Below are 24,559 nucleotides of genomic sequence, written 5' to 3'. Positions count from 1 at the left end.
CTCACATATGGTTGAATAAGGAGGGAAAGAGAAAAGAAAGAGAACTCTAGAGAAAGGAAACCAGAAGAAAAATATATGTAATTTTACTTTTATGCCCACACGAATGTAAAAGATGAACGAGAGTTATGGGCAAAAATGTAAAATTGGTTCATAAAAATTTAAATAAGTGGGATCTACTTATTTTTATTCCTTTTTTTCTCTCCAAATCCGCCCAAATTGTTTCTCTGTCTCTCATATCAATTTTACAAGTACGTCTTACCTAAATCATGTAGTTCAATGGCAGAGACAAAGACCATAAGACACAAGTGATTTGGATTCCCCTGAACGAGTCCAATGAAACCTTAATTGCAGTACAAGCAAGGTTTATTTCAAGCAGTGTAATCAGCTAAAAACTTTGGATTGAAGCATTATAAACTGTAAACAGTGAAAAAGCTCATTTTTAACAACCGAGCCAAAATATTCATGGTTGTAGATTGAAAGTTTGAAACCCAGTAAATGCATGCACTGATTCACGTGGGTTCTGAACACACACTCAGCTGAATCCACTCCATACTCTTTCAAGAGAGCCACGTGTTGTCAGGGCATTGGTTCAAAGAAACAGCAGCACGTGATAGTAAAGCACCTTTGACCGTTGTGACTAAAGTATTAAACTGGGACCTGCCGTCTTTCTTTCTTCCTTCATTGGTTTGGTTTGGTTGGGGGTTGGTGGAGAATTAGAGAGCTCTGATTTTCAAAAGGGTTTTTGCTTTGACAGTTTGGTAAGCTCTGTCTCTCTCTCTCTTTTCCGGACAACTATTTTCATTGGTTTAGAATTGGTCACTTTTGCTCTTTTTTAATCAGAGTGCTTTTTCTTTTTAATCTTTAGATTTATAGATCGTATTATTATTTTGTCATTGGTTTTTGATTGTTTACAATATGGCTAGGCTTTGACCTGTGCTTTAGGGCCTCCTTTGTCCTTTCTTTTGACACTTACATTCTATTCTCTTAACCATATATGATAATGATATTGTTTTGAGACTCTTTTTTTGGTTACTTGTACTACAGTATGAGATGGCGTTTAGTGAGTTCATTGCCATTAAATTAACGCCAAATTAATTGTTTGAGATGATAGTTTATGATTGTTATTTGCTACTTACCAACTTAAGAAACAGAGTGAACATAAGAAGGGTAGAAATTTAGTGGCTTTTAAATTTTGGTATACCAAGTTTAGGTACTAGGGTTATTTATTTATTTTTTATTTTTTTATAAATAAATAGGCGGAGTTGGAATTTAGATCTAAATTATTCTTCGAGAAGAAACTTTACCAAGTTTAGCTACTGATTTTTATTTTTTATTTTTGATAGATAGGCAGGATTAAAATTTTTGATTTTTTTTTTATTTTGACAAGAAACCTTACCAAGTTTAGCTTTAATAAAAATGTTGTAGCATTTTTTGCACCAACAAAAAACTAATCTACCAGCATGTTGTTCGCACAGAACTAGTTAATGCTTTGTCAAAGATGAGTTGCACATAAGGCTGGTTATCTACCTTCCTTTCACATCATACAGATTTTGATGCATATTAGTGGCACGGCATTGTTTGTAGCACCATGACAACAATGATGACATCTTCATCGAACATCATTTGTAGCTCCCTTTTGTAAATTGTACTTTCCATTTGACAAGTGGAACTAGACATAGTTTAGTTATTGAAAATTTGGAGGTGTATATGGAAATATGAGGGATTAGGATATTGCACCGGGTGCAATTCACCTCATTTGTCTCATAAATTTTTTTTTTTACTTTTTATTTTTTCAACTTTTACTTTTTACTTCTCATAAAGTTTTTCTTAACATTTTTTAATCAATGGTTGAGATTGAAAGTTGTTTTTTACCACTATCAATCTCAGCCATTAAAAGCAATCGCATCAAGTGCAATACCCTAAGTATTGCATTCTCTAGGTATTGCACCTAATCTCAATCCAAAATATGAGATACCCTTTCCGTGAAATGAGCTTTAGAGGCTCAGAGTTGTTTTACTTTTACATATGTTCTTTCACAATGCCGCCTTTTGCCGAGTTGAACCCTCATGCGGTACACGGGAGAGACATGCATTACTTCTACTCGTGCACTTCATGATGCATTCCTTGCTTGGATCTACTTGGCCAGTTATATGGTCATTTGCTTAGAAATCAATCTTATAAAATTTGCATCTTTGTCTATATGACCTCTATACAAAGCCAACATTATATCAGCTCAGGAAATAATGCAGGTAAAAAAAAATCTAAAGAGAAATGGAGGAAGAGAGAGCTTACAGTGCTCATGTTGTGGTTCTTCCCTTCCATGGACAAGGCCATATAAATCCAATGCTCCAATTTTCTAAACGTTTGGCCTCTAAAGGGCTCAAAATCACAATAGCAGCCTTACTTTCTGTCAGTAAGTCCATGCAAACTGGAGCTGGATCAGTTACAATTGAGCCAATATATGATGACTGCATTGAAGGTGGGATTGGAGGACCAGGTGGGTTTAAGGGCTTCCTTGAGAGGTTTGAAGCTAGTGGCAAACGGGGCTTAGTTGACCTCATCAAGAAACTAGAGAACTCCAAGTACCCTGTGAAGTGCCTAGTGTATGATGCTAATTTACCATGGGCTCTGAATATAGCCAAGCAACTAGGTGTTGCTGGTACTGCATTCTTCACTCAACCATGTGCTGCCATTGCCAGCTACTATCCAATGCATGTGGAGCTATCTGGCGAGCAACTAACCATGCCTGCATTTTCAATGCCTGGAATGCCAAAGCCTGGATTTCCAAACTTGGCATCTCTTGGTTCAGATACAGGACCCTACCCCCCTGTAGTCAGGCTCATATTGAACCAATTCAGCAACATTGAGCAAGCGGATTGGGTCCTTTTTAACTCCTTTGATAAGTTGGAAGAAGAGGTGAGTTTGGTACTATATTTTCTGACTCTTTTTCAGTGCATTGAAATATTAGTGAGACAGTTAATACATTCTTAAATTTTCTTTATCCACTACTTTCTTTGAAGTTCCAATCCTTAAGATTATTTCTGTGGACGTTAGTTGATTGGCACAACTATCAATATGTGATTTTGACAGTGTTCTTAATCCACAAGTCCAATAAAGATGAACACCCTGTTAGATCCATTTACAAGAGGTTCATACATAGAATTTACTTCAATTCGTTCAAAACTATCTAAGTCTGACCAGGGCCGACCCAAGCCTTTCGGAGGCCCTAAGGCGAAATCTTCAAATGGGGCTTTTATGTTATCACTTAAATAATATTTAACTAGCATTTTATAAAATAACTTTTTTAAAATCCATTCTTTTTAATTTTTAATATGATTTATTTTTTTGAGAAAATGCTAAAGTTATAACAAATTTTACTACAAACTGATGTTGTAATGAATGTGATCAGTGACATGAGACTTACAAAAATACTAGAAATATTATAAAATTTACAATATGAGAATTACAAAGATATATCACCAATCACAAATATTCATTTAAAAATGCATTCAATAGTTTGTTGAAATTTACCTATTATATTCATTGTCACATCAAATTATAAAAGTTATGAAGACCACCACGCACCCTTGGTACAGTGATCATTCCACAAGTATAAGTTCTTATTGAGTGTGGAGGGCAATGGCTGAGATTTAAGTTTCTATAAGAGAGTTTCACACACATATACACTTAGATTAGGTTAGAGTAGAATTTTTATCATGTGTAAAAATAATTAAATAAATAAAAATTATGTAGTAAAATTTATTGTATTTTTAATGTTTTCCTATTTGAATTACTTTTTTTTTAGAAGAAAAAAAAAAAAAACCATTTCATTGGCGGGACTTGAATATTTTTTGAATTACTTGTGATTAGTAATATGTTTATTTGTAAGACCTATTTATTTAAGTTTTTCTTATCTCTATCTCCAGCATTACTTAATTCTTTGAGCTTTCTTAATAGTGAAATTAAAATGTTTAAATGTCCCAAAAATATTTATATATAAAAAAAAATAAAAAAATTTGCCCCAAAATCTGGGCCTTCTCTAGTAAGGGGGCCCTAGGCAATGGCCTAATTGGCCTAAGCCTAGGGCCGGCCCTGAGTCTGACACACATGCATGTGAGTACTTGTCATAGATTACATATGCAGTTATATCAATGGATGCATTATCCAGATTCATACGGACATATTTACATCTTATTTGTAAATTGATAATCTACTTATTCCATTTGGTTATGATAAATTATTTCATAATCTAATAGGTTTCATCAAATCTGATAGAAATGTAATTTGAATGGAAATTTTGATACATGTTGTGGAAGCTTGGATATAGATGAACCATGATCTGCCAAAACCAAATCTGTATGCAGACCTAAATTATATAATTTAAATTCATTATCAACACAATTTTGTCATATCAACTTTTGACAAAGTAAATTTGGGAAGGTGTAGGTTGTAAAATGGATGGCCAATCTCTGGCCTGTTAGGACTATTGGACCAACCGTGCCATCTTTTTATCTGGACAAGAGGGTGGAAGACGACACAGATTATGGTTTCAATCTCTATAAGCCAAAAACTGAGTCATGCGTGAGTTGGCTTAACACAAAGGAACCTGGTTCAGTGGTGTATGTTTCATTTGGCAGTGTTGCAAGTTTGAACGCTGAACAGATGACTGAAATGGCATGGGCCCTAAGGCAAACTAGCTACAACTTCTTATGGGTGGTGAAGATAACCGAAGATAGCAATCTCCCTAATAACTTTATGGAGGAGACAGCAGGAAAAGGATTGGTGGTGACATGGTGCCCACAGTTGGAGGTGTTGGCCCATCATGCTCTGGGATGCTTTATAACACATTGCGGATGGAACTCCACTGTTGAGGCAATAAGCTTTGGAGTGCCAATGGTGGGAATGCCACAGTTTTTAGATCAAATGACTAATGCATATTTTGTCGAGAAAGTTTGGGCAGTGGGTGTTCAACCAAAGGTAAATGGGAATAATCTTGCTACTAGGGAAGAAATTGACAGATGCATCAGTGAAGTTATGCATGGGGAGAGAACAGAGGAGATTAAGACGAATGCTAAGCAGTGGAAAGAGTTTGCCAAGGAAGCAGTGGATGAGGGTGGAAGTTCAGATAAGTATATAAATGAAATTATTGCTCGATTAACAGGTGCCTAACATTGTTTTCTTTAAGTCTGCACCTATTTCAATTAAACATGTACTATCCAACTGTACTGCTGATTTTCGTTTTTAGTTCCTTTATGAAACCTCAAAACAGGTTATTGATGTGCTTCTGTTCTGTTTGATTATATCCAGTTTGCAATAATGTCATATTCTTTACAGTATAATAATTGTTCTAGAATAATTGCTAGATGTGAATTTGAACTGTTGTTGCTTATGTTGTTGAAATCATCAGTCTTGGAAAATACTTGGGAGTTCCAATCATCACTGATGAGAGGATAAGCTCTCGATGGCAGGGTGACTCGATCTTGCAAATTCGGTAATGACAACTATTCCCACACACTTTATGCAATCTGGCCAACTACCAAGTAGAGTATGTGAGTTAATGGACAAGCATAATAGAGGTTTCCTTTAGGACGATAGCAAGGAAAACAAAAGGTAAAACATTGTCAATTGGGACACTGTTACTAGACCTAAAAGCAAGGGGTATTAGAATTAGGAAAAGCATTATGGAACCTAGCTCTTCATCAAAGAGCAATTAGGCACTACGAATTGGATCGGAGGATAAGTGGGTGATTACTCTCAAACGCAAATACCAAAATAAGGAGAAAATTCATTGTTTGGACTAGTTTGTGCAATACTGATGCTATATGTGATAAAGTGGCTGGCTGAATCATGAAAAATCCATTAACTTCTGGTTTAATAATTGGATAGTTCTCCACCCATTCCAAAGTGTAATCAAGGGGCTCTAACTATGGAAGAAGAAAAATTTAAACTAGTCAACACTTGGGACCCTAGAGAAACTGGTGTCTAGGGAAATTGTCCTTTGTCCTTCCCCCAAGTTGGTAGAGATTATTAAACTGGTACAAAAGGATTATTTTGAGTGGATGTTATGTTTATAGCGACTACATGTTGGTACCTTGTCATATAACTCTTGTTAATTGGTAATGCATTCTTGTTAATTGACATTACCAAGTATAATTTTTAATGGATAATAGTAATACCCTTGTTAATTGTCATTACCAGGTATAATTTTTAATGGATGTTAGTGGTCTCAAAGAATTTCCTATAGGCTCTCTAAAGTCATGCTTGGAGAGCAAACCCACAAAAATTAGCTCCAACAACCTCTCCAAATTGTAAAAAATAGAATAAATTAGCTACTGTACTCCCCACACATGGAGAGTTACTGTTGCTCTCCAAATGAATTTTTATGATTATAATATTCAGTCCCCTCTCTCCACTAATTAAAATATTTAACCACTCTCTTTTTTGTGCACATTATGAATAAAGATTAAAGAATAATGAAAAAGTAATATTTAAATGTGATAGATAATGAATATAGAGTTAGTTGAAAAATGTATTTAAAAAAGTAGAAAAGTAAAACTATTTGCTCTCTACATAGTGTGAAAATTTGGCTAAATTGTTGGAGATGCTCTTATAATTGACTACGTCTATCTCTTTATTTTTAGTTATGGGGTTGAATCCTCTTATTTATGCTTAAACCCCCCCCAAAAAAAAAAGAAAAAAAAAAAAGATCAGTTTTAATAACATCAATATCAATTTCTAAAACTTAAATAGTTTTAAAATCCATAACTTTGTACTTTAGTTAAGACTTTTCTATTGCTTGTGTAAGTTTTTGAGATTTACACAATGGAAAATAAATAAAAATATTTTATCCATTTTTATTAAAGTTTTGTATCTGAACTTGCATCTCTTTGTATTTTCACGGAAGATGTTAAGGTTAAAATTCAAATACTTAATAAAAATAAAGTTTACTCACTTGCATATATATATTGTAAGGTCACAATTTAGGGCCCAAGCCCAAAATGTATGGAGTCTTGGTCCAACGAGCCCGATACAATGAATTTGTAGAGAAATTGGTTGGAAACTCGGGCCTTAGCGAGTCAAATGAGCGACCAACATGTCCAAATGATAAAGAAAGAATGATAACATCAGTTCACTAGGGAGTGTCGTCCTCGGATAAGATCCGAGGAGGAGATTGATTCTTAATATGTTGTTTTTTCTCCTTTGTTTCCCATCCCCCCTTTTGTTTTTGCTCTCTCCTCTATTTTATATTATCTTCCTTTCATCTCCACCGCCCACATGTAGATTTAGATTTATGGTGCTGATACTTGTCCCATCAGCCCCTCCCTAGAGTCGTTGGGAGTGGTTGTAAAGGTTGGAAAGCAGGGTTCAGTTAGTTGCAGAACACTTAATGCATTGACAACAGCTTTTTCTCAGATATTTCTATGCCTCTCCTTGTCCTTTTTCTTTCTTAATACTTATCCTCTTTCGTGGAGTGATCCGATGCGTCACCTTCAAATGGCTGACCGTCCCCTTTCTCCTTAACCTGGCCTGTCCAAGGAGGAGTTCTTCCTTGGGTTGGGCCCCTGGCCCAATATATACATTGGTCTGGGCTTCCCTGTTTATTACCCCCACATATATTATTCTATTTGCATTAATATATCCATATTGTTTTCCAAATGTTAGATTAGCTGAAAATAGCCTACTCAAAGTGGTTGTAAGTCTTATTCCGTGTATTTCTTCCCCTGTTCTCCATGCAAAACATAGAAATTACCCTAATCAATTTCACCAACCTCTCAAAAGTAAAACAAATCTCACTATTGCACTAATGATCCCACACGAATCATGAGTAGAATTTAAGTAAGTTGGAAGCAATGAGTCAATGACTACATCAAGTAGTCCTTTTTTCTTTTCTTTTTTATAATTAAAAAAAATATATTTATATATATATATATATATATGAGAGAGAGTCGGCAGCTTAAGAAAAATTATTTTGTATTAAATAAAATCACGACATTTGTATCAAAACTCAATAAATAAGAGACGTGTGTATAAAAATACTAACTATTTATTAACATATGTCTTTCCTCTGTTTGTAAGGTATTGAATTTTGATACGCATTTAATACTAAATATTTCTCGTAGTAGTGTAGACTTGAAGGATTGAGATCAGGTGCAATAGTGTAGATCTGATACAATAACATTGAAGAATGGAAATTAAAAGTAACTTCCAATCTCAATTATTAAATAAATAAAAAATTTTAAAAATGTAAAAAGTTAAAGTTAAAAGTTAAAAATGTAAAAAAAAAAAAAAAAAAAAAAATTGAAGGAGATGGTGTAATTGGCTAATTGCATGGTTTTAGCAATTGCAACCTGATCTTTATCCAGACTTGAGGACTGTAGTGTACTAGTGTCAGTGTGTGTAACAAAAAAGAAAGCTTGTGTCGTGTGGCAGGAGATCAGTACTCGTCCTATGGAACAACAAAGTTTGATATCTTTCTCTCACACCCAAAACTTTTTCCCCAAACTGAAAACCCTCAGCACCCCAATTTCCCTCCTCAACTGAACAAACCAGAGCTACCACTCTCTCTCTCTCTCTCTCACCAAAAACCCATTTTGTACAATCAATCTCTCTCTTCCTGGTATTGATAATCTGCAACTTTGGGCTCTCTATTCACTCCTGATCTCCCGGTCAGTTACTCTCTCTCTCTCTCTTACTTTCCAGCACCCACACTGTTTATTGCTATAAAAAGGTGATAATTTAATGGAAAAGTTAGAAACTTGTTAACCCAGTTATGGATTTTGAACCACTGAACATTGAAAATGAGGTTATGGAATTTGACGCTAGTGGTTCTATGGAAGATGACACTGCCACACTAGACTTAGAAAACCATGATGATGACTATGAAAGAGATTACAATGGTGAGTCATTTGAGGGTTCTAATCCTAGTACGTCTAATGTGTTCTTGACCCACAATGGGGAAGAACCCAATCTTGAACCTTATGAAGGTATGGAATTTGATTCCGAACAGGCTGCACGTATTTTCTATAACTCGTATGCCCGACGTATTGGTTTTAGTACCCGGGTCAGTGTGTACCAGCGTTCACGCCGTGATGGCTCCATCATATGCCGTCAAATTGTGTGTTCCCGTGAAGGGTTTCGTCGTGAGGGAGGTGAAAATAGGTCTAAGAGACAGCGGACGGTTACTAGAGTTGGGTGTAAAGCGCAGATGACGGTGAAGAAGCAGAGTTCTGGGAAATGGGCTGTGTCAAAACTCGTGAAGGATCATAATCACGAGCTTGTGCCCCCGGATAAGGTGCATTGCCTCCGGTCACATAGGCATGTATCGGGCCCTGCTCGAAGCTTGATTGATACCCTTCAAGCAGCTGGGATGGGCCCTAGTGGGGTGATGTCTGTGTTGATCAAAGAATCTGGTGGAATTAACAATGTTGGTTTTACTAAAGTCGATTGCCAGAATTATATGAGTAGTAGCAGGCAAAGGAGTCTAGGGAGTGGGGGTCAGATTGTTTTTGACTATTTGAAGCAGATGCAGGCTGAGGATCCTGATTTCTTTTGTGCAGTCCAGGGTGATTTTGAAAATTTAACAGGAAACATTTTCTGGGCTGATCCAAATTCAAGAATGAATTATAATTACTTTGGAGACACTGTTACATTTGATACAACATATAGAACTAATCGTTACCGAGTTCCTTTTGCTCCATTTACAGGGTGGAACCATCATGGACAGCCTGTATTGTTTGGGTGTGCATTACTCCTTAATGAGTCAGAGTCCTCATTTGTTTGGCTATTCCAAACTTGGCTAGCTGCAATGTCTGGTCGCTTTCCCATCTCAATCACAACAGACCAAGACCGGATCATACGGGCAGCAGTTGTGCAAGTGTTTCCCGAAACCCGTCACCGATTTTGTAAATGGAATGTGTTAAGGGAAGCTCAAGAGAAATTGTCTGATGTGTATCACGCACGTCCTAATTTTGAAGTGGAGTTCCAGAAGTGCATCAATTTGACAGAGACAAACGATGAGTTCGAGTCATGTTGGGAGTCCCTTCTTCAAAGATATGATCTTGGGGATAATGAATGGCTTCAGTCAATGTATAATGCTCGCCACCAATGGGTCCCGGTATATCTACGGGATACATTCTTTGGGGAGATGTCAATTAATCAAGGAAGTGATAACATAAACTCATACTTTGATGGCTATATAAATGCATCAACTAATGTTCAGGTGCTGATTAAGCAGTATGAAAAGGCAATTGCCAGTCGGTATGAAAAAGAAGTAAAGGCAGATTATGATACAATTAATACTTTACCAGTTCTAAAAACACCATCTCCCATGGAAAAACAAGCAGCAAATCTTTACACAAGGAAAATATTTATGATATTCCAAGAAGAGTTGGTTGAAACTCTTGCTTATCCTGCAACTATAATTGATGATACAGGATCAGAAACTATGTACCGGGTGGCAAAATTTGGGGAAGACCACAAAACGCACTTTGTTAGGTTCAACATTTTTGAAAAGAAAGCCAGTTGTAGCTGTCAAATGTTTGAATTTGCAGGTATTATATGTAGGCACATATTAGCAGTATTTAGAGTAACCAATGTTTTGACACTTCCATCTCATTATATCTTGAAACGGTGGACAAGAAATGCAAAGAGTGGGGTTTTGTTGGATCAGTGCACTCTTGGATTGCCCAGTGATTCTCAAGAGTCATCTGCTGCTCGTTATGACAATCTACGACAAGAAGCTATCAAATATGTAGAAGAAGGGGCTGAATCTGTGCCTATTTATAATGTGGCGATGGCTGCTCTTCAAGAGGCTGCAAAGAAGGTTGCTGCTGCCAAGAAGCATGGTTCTGGGGTTCATCAGAGTGGGCTGGATAATGGGAGTCCACAGCTTCAGTCTTACTCCTTGGTATGTTATTTTCTCATAAAAGATATCCTACCTTCATGGCCTCTGCATCATATCATCTTCTGATTACCCCCCCTAGTAAACATGCTCTACTTAATTCACTGAGTCTTTTCTTCAGTAATCTTCCTCTTCCACAGGAATAAGAGCTGATTTATTGCTAGATAAAAATGCTGGTTTATTAGCATGAACCTTGGATATGTCCTAATACTGAACTGTATTATTATTTGTAAGGGGAGTTTATTCTCTACTTATGTTTCAAGAACTTCAGCGTTTGTGTCTATTGTTTATTCAAGGTCTGTAGACTGATGAAACCAGAACAGCTACAAACAAACATAAAAGTGTGGGTCCATTGCATGGATCTTGAGGGTTTAAAGATGAGACAAACTTTTTTTTTATAGGTTTAAAGGTGAAACAAACTAAAACTAAAGTTATTAAAAAAATCCCCCACCCAGGGTGCCTCAGCAGTAAGGGAGAGTGCCTGGACTAACTGTAAACCTAGAAATATCTGGTTCAACTCCTAACTGAGGTATTTTGCAATTTACCCGATGCCTGCTCAATGGTGGTGTGTAGACATTCAGGGTTTGCCCCTCAGGGGTGGTCCCACTGCCCCATACCTTGAGGGGGTTCCTCATCATAAAAATAAAAAATGAAAAAAATAATAAGAAAAAAAAAAAAGAGGAAAAGGTCATAGAGAGCAGTATTCTAAGTTATTCTACTGAATATCTGAATGTTATCTCCTGACTACAAGTTAGATTATGAGGTTAGAAAGTCCTAATACTGAACTGTATTATTATTTGTAAGGGTACTTTGTTCTCTACTTATCTTTCAAGAACTTCATCGTTTGTATTTGTTGTCTATTGAAGGTCTGTAGATGTCTTTATGTGGGTTGATGAAACCAGAATGGCTACAAACAAACATAAAAGTGAGGACAAACTAAAACTAAAGTTATAGGGAGCAATATTCTAAGCTGTCGCATATTCTACTGAATATCTGAATGTAATCTCTTGACTAAAAGTTAGATTATGAGGTTAGAAAAAAACTGCATCAAGAAAATCAGCTATTTCTATAATGGGATCAGCAGCAGGCAATCAAGAAATTTTGTATTCTTTGAACTCTAGATACATCTTACTCTATGTATCTGTTTGAGTTTTCTTTTGAAGCTTTGCTTCTGCCTATTATTAGCATAACAGCAGATAAGCAACCCCAGCATAGGAAAAAACTTTTCTTTCTTCTTGACAATGTTGCTTAACAATGCTAGAAGATGTGCCGTTCATGGATAATGCATTCCTTCTGGTATTATCTTTTTACTCCTTACATGTAACACTTGATTCATATGAAGGAAGGAATCCTTGGCTGTATGTTATGCTACAAAATTTACTCTTAGGGGAAAATTTATTTGCTGAAAGGTTTTCTTCTCCAGGTGGGTCTGATTTGGACCTGACTTTACTTTATCCTTCACACTTCAAAGACACAGCTCACCAAAACTTGGGGCATTATTGAATAGGTTCTTGTGAGATATATGCTGTCAATCATTATAAAGTATCTATGTTTTAAATAACCTATGAGAGAGAAATTAAAAAGATTACTTGATATACACTATGGTATTGAACATGTTCCTGTCAATGAGGAGTGGATTAGGTCATTTTGGAGTTGGAAGTGTGGTTTGAGTACTTGGATGGGTTTTGGGGAGAAGTGGGGGGAGATGGATGACCTAATCCACTCCAAAATGACCAGAGTTGGTCTTTTCTGTTCTCTTGACTGTTGCTATTCATTTATATCTCTGTTGAAAAGACCAACTCTGGTATAAAATCTCTTGTTATTTGTATAATAAATTTGCTTATCATTAGGATTTGACTTCATTGGTATGGGACTTGTAGAACTGATCGAGTTCATTTGACTGTTAAATAAGATGCTCAAACCTCAATTTTCAAACTCAAATGAACTTTTCAATATTAAACAAAAAATGTGAACCAAAAAAAAGGCATAGTCTGTTGGCCGAGTCTCAGCTAACGAACAGGAGTCTAGAAGATTGTCCAATAAACATACACACTGAATCTTCAAAAATCAACTCGTATTATACCTCTTCAATAATTTGTATTTTGGAGCTGTTTGTGTGCAAAAAGTGGCTTTCTTCATTCTGGTTCTTTTATGCATTTAATTTGTTTCTTATATGTGCACCTGTGTCTCAATTTAAATTAATTTATAGTCTTTTTGTTTCCCTTATGTAGGATCAGGACAAGGAAATTCAGGCATTGACTGCTGAGTTGGAGAATGCAAGTCAGCAATGTGAAGCATATCGAGCAAAACTGTCAGCTGTTTTGAAAAACTTGGAAGAACAGAAGTTAAAGATATCAGTTAAGGTTCAGAATGTGAGGCTCAATCTAAGAAGTTAACTTTTCTGGTTGGTGATGGGCTGGTGGCGCCATTTCCATCATCTTTCATGTAAAATACATGTAGCAACTGAAAAGCTGTCGTAGAAGACTGTAAAATACATCTAGGAAGGGTGCACGCACTTAGTGCTCATTGTTAACATATTTGTTTAGTAACTAAAAAGAGGATATAAATTTTTTCCCCCTAGTTTAGGATGGTCATAAACTATGTGGACTTATATTTGGACGTGACCATAGAATAGTTTCTGTAGTGGGTGGTGGTGAAAGTCGAATAAACTTTGATGCGCTTTTATAATTTAGTGATCAGTTCCTTTGTTCTTGTAATTTTGGTGATGCTCTAACAAATGAGGAATTTCAGGTGGATTTCATTAACTTAGAGGTAGAATACCAAACAATTTTTCGATCTCTGGAATAGGTATTGGCGTTATTGCTGCTTGTTATGTTTCAATGTGTGCACTTACAGCCAAGCTTTCGGGTATAAAAAATTTCAAGTCCGATTGTATAATAGCGCATTTCAATGGAGAGATAGGGACAAAAGGAGAGAAAAAAGTGAGTGTAGCCATAAAGTAGTAAAAATAGTGTACTAGGGCACCTTCCCCCTCTTCCATTCTTTCCCTATCTTGACCTTAAGTGAGAGTCTAGTGGTTAAGCACTTCGTATGCCTTGCCTTAGTATTTGGGTTTAATACTGAATTAGTAAGGTCATTCTAGCACGGGGGTTTAAATTGTCAGGGTGGAAAGTGACTTTCTTTTAGGATTATACATTTGGGTTTATTTTCCTATGATTTAAATGAGGGGAAGATAAGAGGAGGAAAAGAGAATAAAAAATGACTAAAAATAGAATGTATTAATTTTGGTATATTTGTTACAAGCAAGACTTAGGTACAGTATTTATGTGCTTTTTTTTAAGTTCATTTCTTACAATTCTACCATGTGGCTTTTCTCTCATGAATAGAAGTATATTTTTTAAATTAAGTAGTCATATAGTAGAATCTTAAGAGGAGAACTTAAAGAACAACACATAAGGTACTGTACATAAGTTTTGTCCATTTGTTACCATGTATTCACACCTTTGAAATGATAGAACTCCTTAAAAAACAGTTTTCACAAAAATCCATTTTTATTTTGCTTCAAACATTGTAGTGAATTTTTTTTTTTTTATATAATTAATAAATAAGGTAATTTTTTTTTCATGGGCTTGAAAATACTCCATTTGTGATTTATTTTCAGTATTAATAATGATGGGCCGTTCCCATAAAAAAAATGATGGGCCGTCCGTCCAGTTGTACCCAACCAATCAAAAATGGAGCACAAGCCCATAAAAGCTTAATATATTATATAGTAGAAAATACGAGTAGTGAATAGTGATCTGATCTGGACAAATTTTCATTTTGAAATTCAAAAAAAAAGTATCCGTTGAGCAACGATCAGAACTCCCACTCCATTCTCCACGCCCCTACACCCAACCCTACTTTTTTCCCCCAAACCGTTATAAATATCGAAATCCCTCACTTTAAGCCCCCTGTAAGTACATTTTACATTTTGGAAAAAAACAAAGAGAGAGAGAGAGAGCGTTAGAGAGAGAAAGAAAAGAAGAGAAAGGAAATGGAGAAAGCTGGTGTGACTCGTGCGGTGTCGGCAATGGAGGCGTTCGAGAAGCTAGAGAAAGTAGGAGAAGGGACGTACGGGAAGGTGTACAGAGCGAGAGAGAGAGCCACTGGCAGAATCGTAGCCCTCAAGAAAACTCGCCTCCACGAGGACGAAGAAGGCGTCCCTCCCACCACTCTTCGCGAGGTCTCCATTCTCCGCATGCTCTCTCGCGATCCCCATGTCGTCAGGTTCCAATTTTCAAATTCTAGGGTTTTTTTTTTTTTTTGTTTGGATTCTTGGTTTCTTGAATTTCTTTTCTTTCTTGTCAGATTTCTAGGTTTTTTTTTTTTTTTTAGATTTTTAGATCCTTCAATTTTGTTAAAGATTGAAAAATATTGTGTTTTTAAATTTTTAATTTTGGTGATGAAAAAGGTTGATGGATGTGAAACAAGGTCAGAATAAAGAAGGGAAGACAGTACTGTACTTGGTGTTTGAGTATATGGACACTGATCTCAAGAAATTCATTCGGAGTTTCCGTCAATCTGGAGAGGACATTCCTGCTAATACTGTTAAGGTTAATTATTCTTAATTTTACATTTGAAAACTCTTTTGTGATTGTTCATAGTTGTTGTCCTATCAAAGTCTGTGTTCTTAATTATTCTATTTACAAAATGAAAATGTTTGGGGATTTTGTTTTTTCAATGCAGTGTTTAATGTTCCAACTCTGCAAGGGTGTTGCCTTTTGCCACGGTCATGGAATCTTACACAGGTAATTATTTTCCTTCAATTTCATCTGAAACAATTCAATCTCAAATGGGGTTTATTTTGTTTGGGTAATTAATTGGAATCAACTGTGTTTTTGTGATGATCAGGGATCTGAAACCCCACAATCTGTTGATGGACCGAAAGACAATGATGCTTAAGATTGCAGATCTTGGACTAGCTCGAGCATTTACTGTGCCAATTAAGAAGTATACCCATGAGGTAAAAAAAATTGTGACAATCATGCTTGTTTATGTTTGTTCTTTATGCTTGATTAACAAGTAATTAATCAAACTTTTGTGTCATGGCTGTTCTTAGATATTGACTCTGTGGTATAGAGCTCCTGAGGTCCTTCTGGGTTCGACCCATTACTCTACTGCTGTAGATATGTGGTCTGTTGCTTGTATATTTGGTACACATCCCTACTCCATGAATTTGTTGACTACCAAATTATATCACATTTGCTTAATGTGTGATTAATTAATCTTTTTTGTCTGAATTGTAGCTGAACTTGTCACAAAGCAAGCACTCTTCCCAGGAGATTCTGAACTGCAACAGCTCCTTCATATATTCAGGTTCAGTAAAGACAACAACAATTCATTTCTAATGGCCTCCCTGGTTTCTATATAATGATGTGTCCTCACAATTTTTCTTTTTTCTGGTTTCTAATGCAGGTTACTAGGTACTCCAAATGAAGAAGTGTGGCCTGGGGTCAGCAAACTAATGAATTGGCATGAGTACCCCCAATGGAGCCCTCAAAATCTGTCAACATCTGTGCCTAACTTGGATAAGGATGGACTCGATCTGCTAGCAGTAAGTTGGTTGCTCATAATTTGGCGTTGGCTTAAATTTAAAATGTTTATCTTTATATGATGATTGACACTCGCTTGACACTTGTGTTTTGCAGCAAATGTTGCAGTATGAGCCCTCAAAGCGGATCTCAGCAAAGAAAGCTATGGAACATCCTTACTTTGATGATCTGAACAAGGACTCTCTCTGAACAGAGCTAATGCGGATGAGAAATCTTATTTTGGCTTGTAACAGAAGTTCTGTAGCAAATTGTATCTGCTTCCCTCAAGCATACTTCAAGTCATGTTAATTGTGTTTGTAGCACAAAGAATCTGTTCTAGACAATTGCTCAACCTTGCTTATGCAATTCTAATGACAATATGGTTTGCTTATATATTAGTCCTTCAAATTACAGTTATTTACTGTTCAGATTACAGTTATAATCCACACTATGCGCGAGTACTTCAATTGACTTTCATTCTAATTAATCTTTAGATGGAAAGTCATAACCCAAACAAGTTTGATGTTTGTTGAGGATCCATAATCGATCCTAAAATTTTTGGGATTAAGGCTTGGTTGTGGTGTTGTCAATTTTGATGGTAAAGCAAGTTTTAGTTAATTATTTTAGTGCATGTTGTATTCATATTGACAGTTACAAAAACAAAATTGGAATTTTTGAAAGACAAAAAAAACTTTGTGCAAACTAATGATGGCTTTTATTTTATCTAAGTGGAAGGAAGACAATTTGTTAAATAAAATTTGTACAGCTAAAAGCTATTGATAAATGTAGATTCAATATTATCTTGTGTGGGGTGGGGTGTGTGTTGCTTTTTGTAAGAAATTAGTTGCGTAATTTTAATCAAGAAAACTGACACGATACACAAAATGTGACTAAAAGATTAAAAATATTAAGTTGAAATCACCTACTGAGCAGATATAGATGTTAAATCACCTAAATCACACAGATGGTACACAAGTTTGCTTTTCTTTTTAATGCTAATAACTGTTAACTTTCTTAAGCATGAAACCATTAAGGAAACAGCGGGCTATACTTAACTTTCTCTTGACTTTTTTTTCTTCTATACTCAAAATAGATTAATTGAATGTGAATATCAAATACTGTATGAGACAATACTTTCAAAATTTTGTGGAACTACAAGGTGTGTCAATCAAATCTTCTTTGAGCTACACGCAGCTGTCTCTCTGAATTAAAAATCTGCTGCAAATCTGCAATTCCTGGATGTGGAAGTCATTTTAATGAAAGCTGTGAGATTCAAGACACAAGCCACATGAAGAAGGTTGACCAAACAGTAAGTGACACTGAAGCCAAGGAATAAGTCCACAGCAGGATTACAGAACATTCACTCTCTCCGGTTCCAAACAATTGAGTGATAACTCCTGCCATTCAAGGATGTCAAAAATCAAATATGGGAACAAAGCAGCCAACTAAGTGATTTTAGAAAATTCCATTTCCAACTAAGCTTTTAACAGATTGTGTCATTTTTAATATGTAATGGTGGATTCTCTACTTTTAAGTCCCAAAAAAACTGTAAAATTGTTGGGAAGCTCTATCTAAATATGGAGATATTGGTACCTATGTTCATAGCAGGAGGGACTGCATATTGGAGCAGAAGAATAAACTGATACAATGGATCAGAATGCACCAAACCAATTCGATGTGCACCTCTAATGATGAGAATCCCTGTCAGAGGCAGAGCTATATAACGAACAACTACAATGCCAAAGATGAGGGATTTACTAATTCCTGACCCATGCAAACCTGAAGAAAAAATAAACCAATATCAATTACAACTTTACTATTGCCAATGAGAACGAAGTTCCGACGAAAGTTACACTAATCTTCATATCAGTTATTAGTATTACCTCTGAGAAGATTTCCACCTACTATTAGAGTGAGAGCTGGGATGGCTCCATCACTGCAGTTATAGATTAATTCAGAAGCTTAGCAAAAGGGAGAAGTAATATCAAAAAATTTCTCATTACAGAAAGTAACTATGTAAATACAACGAGCCAATTAATTGTAGAGAAAATCCAAGTTAATGTGTGATATGATGCAAATAGTTTGTGTAGGCCATAGAGTTAGCGACTTAGTGTAGCAAGAACTTTCAAAATGACATATAACACCATTATATTTGAGGATTGAGATTTGAGAGTGCACATTATATAAATGATATGTGCTAAGTTCAACAGACAGATGAAGACCATTCAATCTACCGACACTAGTGGTTATCTATTATCCTGCATCCCGAAACAAAATCATGACCAATTTATTTAGAGTTTAATAGATTTTTTTTCTTAAGTCTTACACCTCAACAAGGAAGCAGAGTCTTGGATCACACGAAGAGGGGCAACTTCACCAATGAATAACTTTCGGATCTCAGGGATGAGTCCAATTGTGAACCCAACAATCTACACAAGAAAAGTGCATGAGGTTAGTCAACATATCAATAAATTATCAAAAGCAAATATTCAGAAGCCACCATAGCAAGAAAACCAATCAACACTAGCCAAATCATAAAGAAGTCATGGCCAGGGTGGACAGGCTTGGGCACTTAAGAATGGAGTCATGTTTTCTTGTTCAATTTGGGGGGAATGTGGCTTCAGACATGATCCTGGTTCTAATTCCAAACTCAAATACATTCAGTTTGAACTAGGATGTTGCACATGGCTTGTTTCTCTAAAAAATTGAAATTTTATTCTATAAAAAGCAAGAACCATAATAGATCTCCTTCACCAAGTTGTACAACTCATTCTTGTGAAAAAATGCAAGGGGCATCCTCCAAGGGGCATCAAAACCTCTCTAGCAAACTTTTATTCAAAACACACATAACAATAATCAACCTCTCTATAAAGAGTATTTATAGGAATAGAATTTCTCCTACTCCTTTTAGGAAAAGACATAATAAACCTACGTCTACTTGAAAAAGGAAAAACAATTTAACTTGGAAAAGAAAAACAATTAAAACCCTAATTCAACTATGAAAGAAAAAAACAACATAAAATATTAAAATATTTTATTCTTCCTTAATGTATCTGCATCACCTACCCTAATGAAATGGTGCTAAAAGTACATCAAGAGGAATGAAATGACGATGATAAGTTGAGATCATACCACTCCTGTGGTTGAAGGGGAAAATATTGTCTTCATATAAAATTTAGTCAATATCATGACAGGTTCATTAGGACTATACCTACCTAATCAAAGAGTGCTAAAACGTACGTCAAAAGGGATGAGATGACAACAATAAGCTAAAACATCATACCGCTCCAGTTGTTGAAGGTGCAAATATTGCCTTCAGATTAATCTTTTTAAATAGCTTTGTTAACTTTTGCTTTATTTTATCTGCAATTGCAACCTGCAATGGAATAAATATTGAGATTTCAGAATGCTGCTTTCACTGAAGAGGAGCAAATATGATAGCATAGTTTTATCAAATCACAGGCAGTGTGAAGTATTTACTAGATCTAGCACAACGAATCAAATAAAAAAAATCATATAGACAACTTTATACGTCAACTACTTGGGGATAAAGTTATAAAAGAAAATCATTGTTATGATGAAACTTTTCTTAGAAAAAAGTCGATCTCATCATAGGCTGCCAACATGGCTTCCTGACTGAGTCAGGTGATCTAATTATACAATTGACACTGTCAATACCAGAAAATACTTACCAAAAGAAAAAAGAAATAGAAATCTTTCCACATTATATAACTAAATAGAAGTAAAGCTCTCTAGTCATTAAAACAAAAATAGAAAAAGAAATCCACCTGTAAATAGTCATTACCAGGTAAATCTTTATTTAGAATTATTTCAGTGAGATTAAAAAAATCCAAATCAAAATTAGGTTCTGAAACTGTAGTAGTGAAGGGATATACCCTCTCATGCCTCTCTCACAGTTTTGCACAAGAATTCCTTAAATTAGGTTCTGAAACAGTTTTGGCGAGCTTTGCAGTGAAAATGAAATAATGGCAAAGAAAAGTCATATATAACACCCCACTAGAAGATAATATAAGAAGTGTTTCACAGAGAAAGCATAGAATTCATCATAAATATGATGCTGGAGCAACCTCAGATTTCGTTACAGTTCTAGCGCAGGGCAGTGAATGTTGCTCTTCATGGTCCTCAGTTATCGAGTACTCCTTGGGGACCTCACATATCGAGTATTCCTTGGTGGAAGAAAGTAGTGGCTCCGTGCAACTCCCCAGGTCTGAGGTGGAGGATTCTCTAGAGATGTCCTTTCCTCTGGATTCTCTGGTGATTCTCCTTGAAGATAGCCGAACAATGTTATACACGTAAGACCACAAATAAATGGCTCCTATCTGAAATATCACAACAAACAATTCCAATATGTGGAAATTAGTCTATCATAGTCAAACAGGGCAAGATGTACTGAAACAAAGTCACAAATTACACATACATTAGGACAAGCAAATTTGAAGCAAAGGAGAAATTGTACATAATAAATATGATTATTCACAACCAGATTTAAATATTGTTTCCTCAGGAGATACCAACCACAACCCATCCAAGAGCTGGCCTATGTGTACTGAATTAAAGGTGGTTATTATATAGTAAAAGTGCTTATAAACACCTTGTAATTTCAAGAAGCAAGAATAGCTAAAGTCCTTCTCCCTCGAATTCCATGAAGATTAAAAAGAACCTTCAGTCCAAAATGATATATGAAGCAAATGAATAGATACATACCGCCATTGAAAGTGAAACATAAGCCATTCCATACGTATGACAGACATCAGGAGCTCCAAATGGCCCTCCTTTTTCTTTGCAAATAGCTGGGATCATAATGAGAAGAATGTTCCCCAAATTTCCTGTTTTTATAAGGAAAAAAAATGTTTGTCAATGATTTACAAAGTGGTACATATTTAGTCAGACAAACATTGGAGCATTTTTTGAAGATTTTATACAGTGTTTTCTTGAAGCAGCTAATGCAGCTGTGTTTCATACCAAAGAAAAGAATTTGGGAAACAATTTATGCAAATAGGAATATATCCTGTTTATTGCTTGTTTTCAAGGTAAGCAGCTGTTACAATCCCAATATCCATGGTCAAACTAACCCATCATTTCTGCAATGAGCCAATGGTAAGTAAAGTTCATAAGCCTTCACAAGCTATTATAGTGATCCAGTTTTTGACAGTCAGCACCAATGCCCCTCTCCAATACACAATTGGCCAACTAGAGTTATAATAGAAAAAATTATTAAAGCAGCTTGAAAAGCAGTAGCAAGACATCAAACTTTTGTTAGGACAAAGAGCTTCCTGAAGTCCCTTCCCTTTAATAAGAAAGTCCTTGTACACTCCAAGTGACAGAACGACATCCTTAATAATTACATTTTGTCACCATCAGCAATTGCCAATATATTTTTCCTTCACTCTAGCTTATTGCGTGAAAAATATTGTTGCACTTCTACAGCAAAAATGAGGCTGATAGATTAAGTTTTTGCTATGTTGAAAACATTAACTCTCAATTCTGGTGAAACAAACAGTTAGTGGTCTTAGTCTTCTCCTTGGTATCTTTCAGCACATAGGCGACATTCAGTAGGGGAAACAACAAACTTGTAAGAAATTATCCATGGCAGAAGTAATAGTCAATTTGATGATGGGATGGACAATGCTACTTTATTTTCTTTCTATTTGAGCCCACGTAACCGCTTAAGCTGTACTTTCTAAACTATATTTAGTTGCATTTAACGTAGAAGTTGAAGCAATCTTTTCGAATACAAGTTAGGATCTTTTATATATGTTTACCTGCAGCACAACAACCCACTACAAGACCTCTCAGGTGTGGAGGGGTTCTTGTAATTATGACAAGAATCCATCCAAGAACTGAGCCAATAATAAATGTGATGAGGATATTGATTGGCATGAACCACCTACACATTCAATCAAATTTACTTCAAAATACTATAATTCTGATACTAAAAGGGAGTCGAATATTTCCCAGGGAAAGCGTTGGTATTGATTAACTGAATTGATGCAGTGATTAGAGTGTAACTCACAACTTAAGCATGCTCTCGCTTGTTATTGTTTTAGCAAGGTTGGTGGACACAAGGGCTGGATTGAATACATAAAATACTACCTGTTAAACAAAAAAACAAAAAACAAAAAACCTACTAAGGAACTGAGCAGTGCATTGGATAATCAGAATGTATGTCTCACCATTTCTACAGCTTGATTTGATAATGCTTAAAAAATGACATAAAACATAAATAAGTACCTTTCCTTTTTGTTATCCCAAAACAAAATCAAAATTAAATGTTCAGATGTATAATTTTTCAATAACATTTCTTACATATGTTACAAGCACAACTAACATGAACTGAATAAATCAACAACTCACAGTATTTAAATGCTTCCTAGCATCTTCCCCCAAGATATCAACGCTTTCTAGGGCAAGATAAGACCCTAGTGCGGTTAACAATAGCGTTTTCAACACCGGAATTGATGCAGTGATGAAGAGCTCCAAAAGGCCCATGTTGAGATCTCTTCACAACTCTGAAAATGACCTTCACCTGCTATATATATATATATATATATATATATATAAAGCCAATATTATGAAAAATGCCTTGGTAGTTTAAATTATATCTGAAATATGCTGTCAGAAACTGAATAATGGGGCATAACACAACGTTAGCATTGTTAATCTTAAACAGAACAGCCATAAAAAACAAAACAAAATGCCATTCGTACAAATTAAACGCTACAAGCAGATGCCATAAAAAACAGAACAGGTTAATGAGTGAATCACTTGATTCACATGGCACTCTTTCCACTATTTCAAAAATTTTCTATACAAAAGAATTCTCTTAAGATTTTCTTGCCACGCTTTTATGAAACAGAACTGTATATTTGCACCAAATATATCACAAGAAGTCAAGAACATGTATGAATTATGATATATATTTGACAGCCGTGAAACATTCATTAAACTATTGTTAAAGATTAAACAACTCCCACCCAAGACATGTGTAAAGGTTAAAAAAAAGAAAATGATTACTGACATTGAAAAAGTTAAATGTTATACATTCATTTAACCTGAACCCATATATGTTCAGCTTCAGGAGCTTACATAAAAGAATGGTTGAACAAAGCTAATAAGAGCTGGCACCAAAAGTCGTTCTGAATCAAAAAACTTTTTTTCTGAATTTCCAAACAAGAAAGATTCAGAAAAGTTTGCTGTCATATGACACAGAAACTGTAAACCATGAACAGAACACACCTTCAAAATGTCAAGAGACCCTCCTCTTCCTCCGTGTCAATCGACCCTATTTTTCTCCCATGCAATGAACCCCCCACGTGTGTGAAGAACTCAATGAAGCCAATTTCTACGCCTTATTAACTTTACTTTTCATGAATGTATTTAAGAAAAAAAAGGTAGACATGACACATTGACACATAAGACGGGGGAGCCTAGCTGTATTTAAATGTCTATCTGATTCACAATTTTAAATAATGAAAAAAAATATTGATTAAAATTGTAATATTAATTGGGTTATGACGTGCCCTTAAAACAATTATTAATAAATTATTTTAAGAAAGTTTTTATATCACTTTTATAAGTAGTAGAAAAAGCTATCAAAATATATATAATTTTTTTTTTTCCATAAAAACTTTCTTAAAATAGTTCACTAATAAATACCTCTAGAATATTAGTTAAGGTTTCCCAATTTTTGAACCATAAAAAATATAGAATGAATACGTGTTGACACATAAACAAAAACAAAGACTTATCTCTCTCACCTAATAACTCGTAGGAAGTAGTAGCAGTAGGAAGTAGTAGCAAAGTCGAAGACCAAAATGATCTCCGAAAAGAAAGTAGTAGATGAATGATCTCATATGTGTGTGTTGTCTAGTATATAAATGGCAAACAATGTCACAAATGACAACAAATAAGAGACGCGTAAAAAGTTTGTAACACGATGGGCATCTGTTTTTTATGTTTTCTGCGGAGCAAATTAATTAGAGAGAAACCGCCTACTTTCTAGTTGCCATTTGCGACCGCCGACTCTCACTATGCAATCTATTCTTTTTCATTTCCAGGTAGTTATTTTTAAAAATATTTTATTGGGAGAATAATAAAAATAGTA

At 35.4% G+C, this 24,559-nt stretch overlaps 4 protein-coding genes across 9 annotated transcripts; 3 read left to right on the top strand and 1 right to left on the bottom strand.

The window, feature by feature from the left end:
• Window positions 1–685: 685 nt before the first annotated feature.
• Window positions 686–5,356, top strand: LOC115978104 (UDP-glycosyltransferase 74E2-like). Its single transcript, XM_031100126.1, has 3 exons — window positions 686–758; window positions 2,250–2,916; window positions 4,447–5,356. The coding sequence occupies exons 2-3, from the start codon at window positions 2,272–2,274 to the stop codon at window positions 5,167–5,169; spliced, it is 1,368 nt and encodes a 455-aa protein (XP_030955986.1). The 5' UTR covers window positions 686–758; window positions 2,250–2,271; the 3' UTR covers window positions 5,170–5,356.
• A 3,032-nt stretch (window positions 5,357–8,388) lies between these two features.
• Window positions 8,389–13,665, top strand: LOC115974722 (protein FAR1-RELATED SEQUENCE 5-like). The gene is made up of 2 exons (XM_031095216.1): window positions 8,389–10,906; window positions 13,132–13,665. The coding sequence occupies exons 1-2, from the start codon at window positions 8,771–8,773 to the stop codon at window positions 13,294–13,296; spliced, it is 2,301 nt and encodes a 766-aa protein (XP_030951076.1). The 5' UTR covers window positions 8,389–8,770; the 3' UTR covers window positions 13,297–13,665.
• Window positions 13,666–14,716: 1,051 nt separating this feature from the next.
• On the top strand, window positions 14,717–16,851 carry LOC115974721 (cyclin-dependent kinase B2-2). The gene is made up of 8 exons (XM_031095215.1): window positions 14,717–15,130; window positions 15,315–15,456; window positions 15,590–15,651; window positions 15,755–15,866; window positions 15,963–16,056; window positions 16,150–16,219; window positions 16,319–16,457; window positions 16,552–16,851. The coding sequence occupies exons 1-8, from the start codon at window positions 14,898–14,900 to the stop codon at window positions 16,642–16,644; spliced, it is 945 nt and encodes a 314-aa protein (XP_030951075.1). The 5' UTR covers window positions 14,717–14,897; the 3' UTR covers window positions 16,645–16,851.
• Window positions 16,852–17,480: 629 nt separating this feature from the next.
• Window positions 17,481–24,277, bottom strand: LOC115974720 (protein PIN-LIKES 3-like). Of its 6 annotated transcripts, none has more exons than XM_031095213.1 (11): window positions 24,213–24,277; window positions 22,810–22,984; window positions 22,469–22,548; window positions 22,218–22,342; window positions 21,160–21,281; window positions 20,523–20,774; window positions 19,718–19,810; window positions 18,763–18,863; window positions 18,318–18,370; window positions 18,028–18,213; window positions 17,481–17,831 (listed from the first exon to the last, which is right to left on the bottom strand). In XM_031095213.1, exons 2-11 carry the CDS (start codon window positions 22,942–22,944, stop codon window positions 17,707–17,709), a joined length of 1,272 nt encoding a protein of 423 aa, XP_030951073.1. In that variant the 5' UTR covers window positions 22,945–22,984; window positions 24,213–24,277; the 3' UTR covers window positions 17,481–17,706. The 6 variants fall into 6 exon arrangements, with proteins under 6 accessions (XP_030951073.1, XP_030951069.1, XP_030951068.1 ...); XM_031095209.1 differs by lacking the exon at window positions 24,213–24,277 and adding an exon at window positions 23,692–23,872; XM_031095208.1 differs by lacking the exon at window positions 24,213–24,277 and adding an exon at window positions 23,692–23,871 and having other exon boundaries at window positions 22,810–22,981.
• Window positions 24,278–24,559: the final 282 nt, after the last annotated feature.

Source organism: Quercus lobata, chromosome 2 (assembly GCF_001633185.2).
Source record: "Quercus lobata isolate SW786 chromosome 2, ValleyOak3.0 Primary Assembly, whole genome shotgun sequence".
Classification (NCBI taxonomy): Eukaryota; Viridiplantae; Streptophyta; class Magnoliopsida; order Fagales; family Fagaceae; genus Quercus; species Quercus lobata.
The sequence above is the reverse complement of the archived record's forward strand: the minus strand, read 5'-3'. Positions and strand labels throughout refer to the sequence as shown.

Bases quoted from the DNA above. Each gene is read 5' to 3' on its own strand.
- LOC115978104 (XM_031100126.1), top strand. From the start codon at position 2,272: ATGGAGGAAGAGAGAGCTTACAGTGCTCATGTTGTGGTTCTTCCCTTC. The intron at 2,917-4,446 runs GTGAGTTTGGTA...GGGAAGGTGTAG, and splicing joins TTGATAAGTTGGAAGAAGAG to GTTGTAAAATGGATGGCCAA.
- LOC115974721 (XM_031095215.1), top strand. From the start codon at position 14,898: ATGGAGAAAGCTGGTGTGACTCGTGCGGTGTCGGCAATGGAGGCGTTC. The intron at 15,867-15,962 runs GTAAAAAAAATT...GGCTGTTCTTAG, and splicing joins TTAAGAAGTATACCCATGAG to ATATTGACTCTGTGGTATAG. The intron at 16,458-16,551 runs GTAAGTTGGTTG...TGTGTTTTGCAG, and splicing joins ATGGACTCGATCTGCTAGCA to CAAATGTTGCAGTATGAGCC.
- LOC115974722 (XM_031095216.1), top strand. From the start codon at position 8,771: ATGGATTTTGAACCACTGAACATTGAAAATGAGGTTATGGAATTTGAC. The intron at 10,907-13,131 runs GTATGTTATTTT...TCCCTTATGTAG, and splicing joins AGCTTCAGTCTTACTCCTTG to GATCAGGACAAGGAAATTCA.
- LOC115974720 (XM_031095213.1), bottom strand. From the start codon at position 22,944: ATGGGCCTTTTGGAGCTCTTCATCACTGCATCAATTCCGGTGTTGAAA. The intron at 20,775-21,159 runs GTATGTATCTAT...GTGATATTTCAG, and splicing joins ATGTTTCACTTTCAATGGCG to ATAGGAGCCATTTATTTGTG. The intron at 18,864-19,717 runs GTATGATGTTTT...TTTCTTGTGTAG, and splicing joins CACCTTCAACAACTGGAGCG to ATTGTTGGGTTCACAATTGG.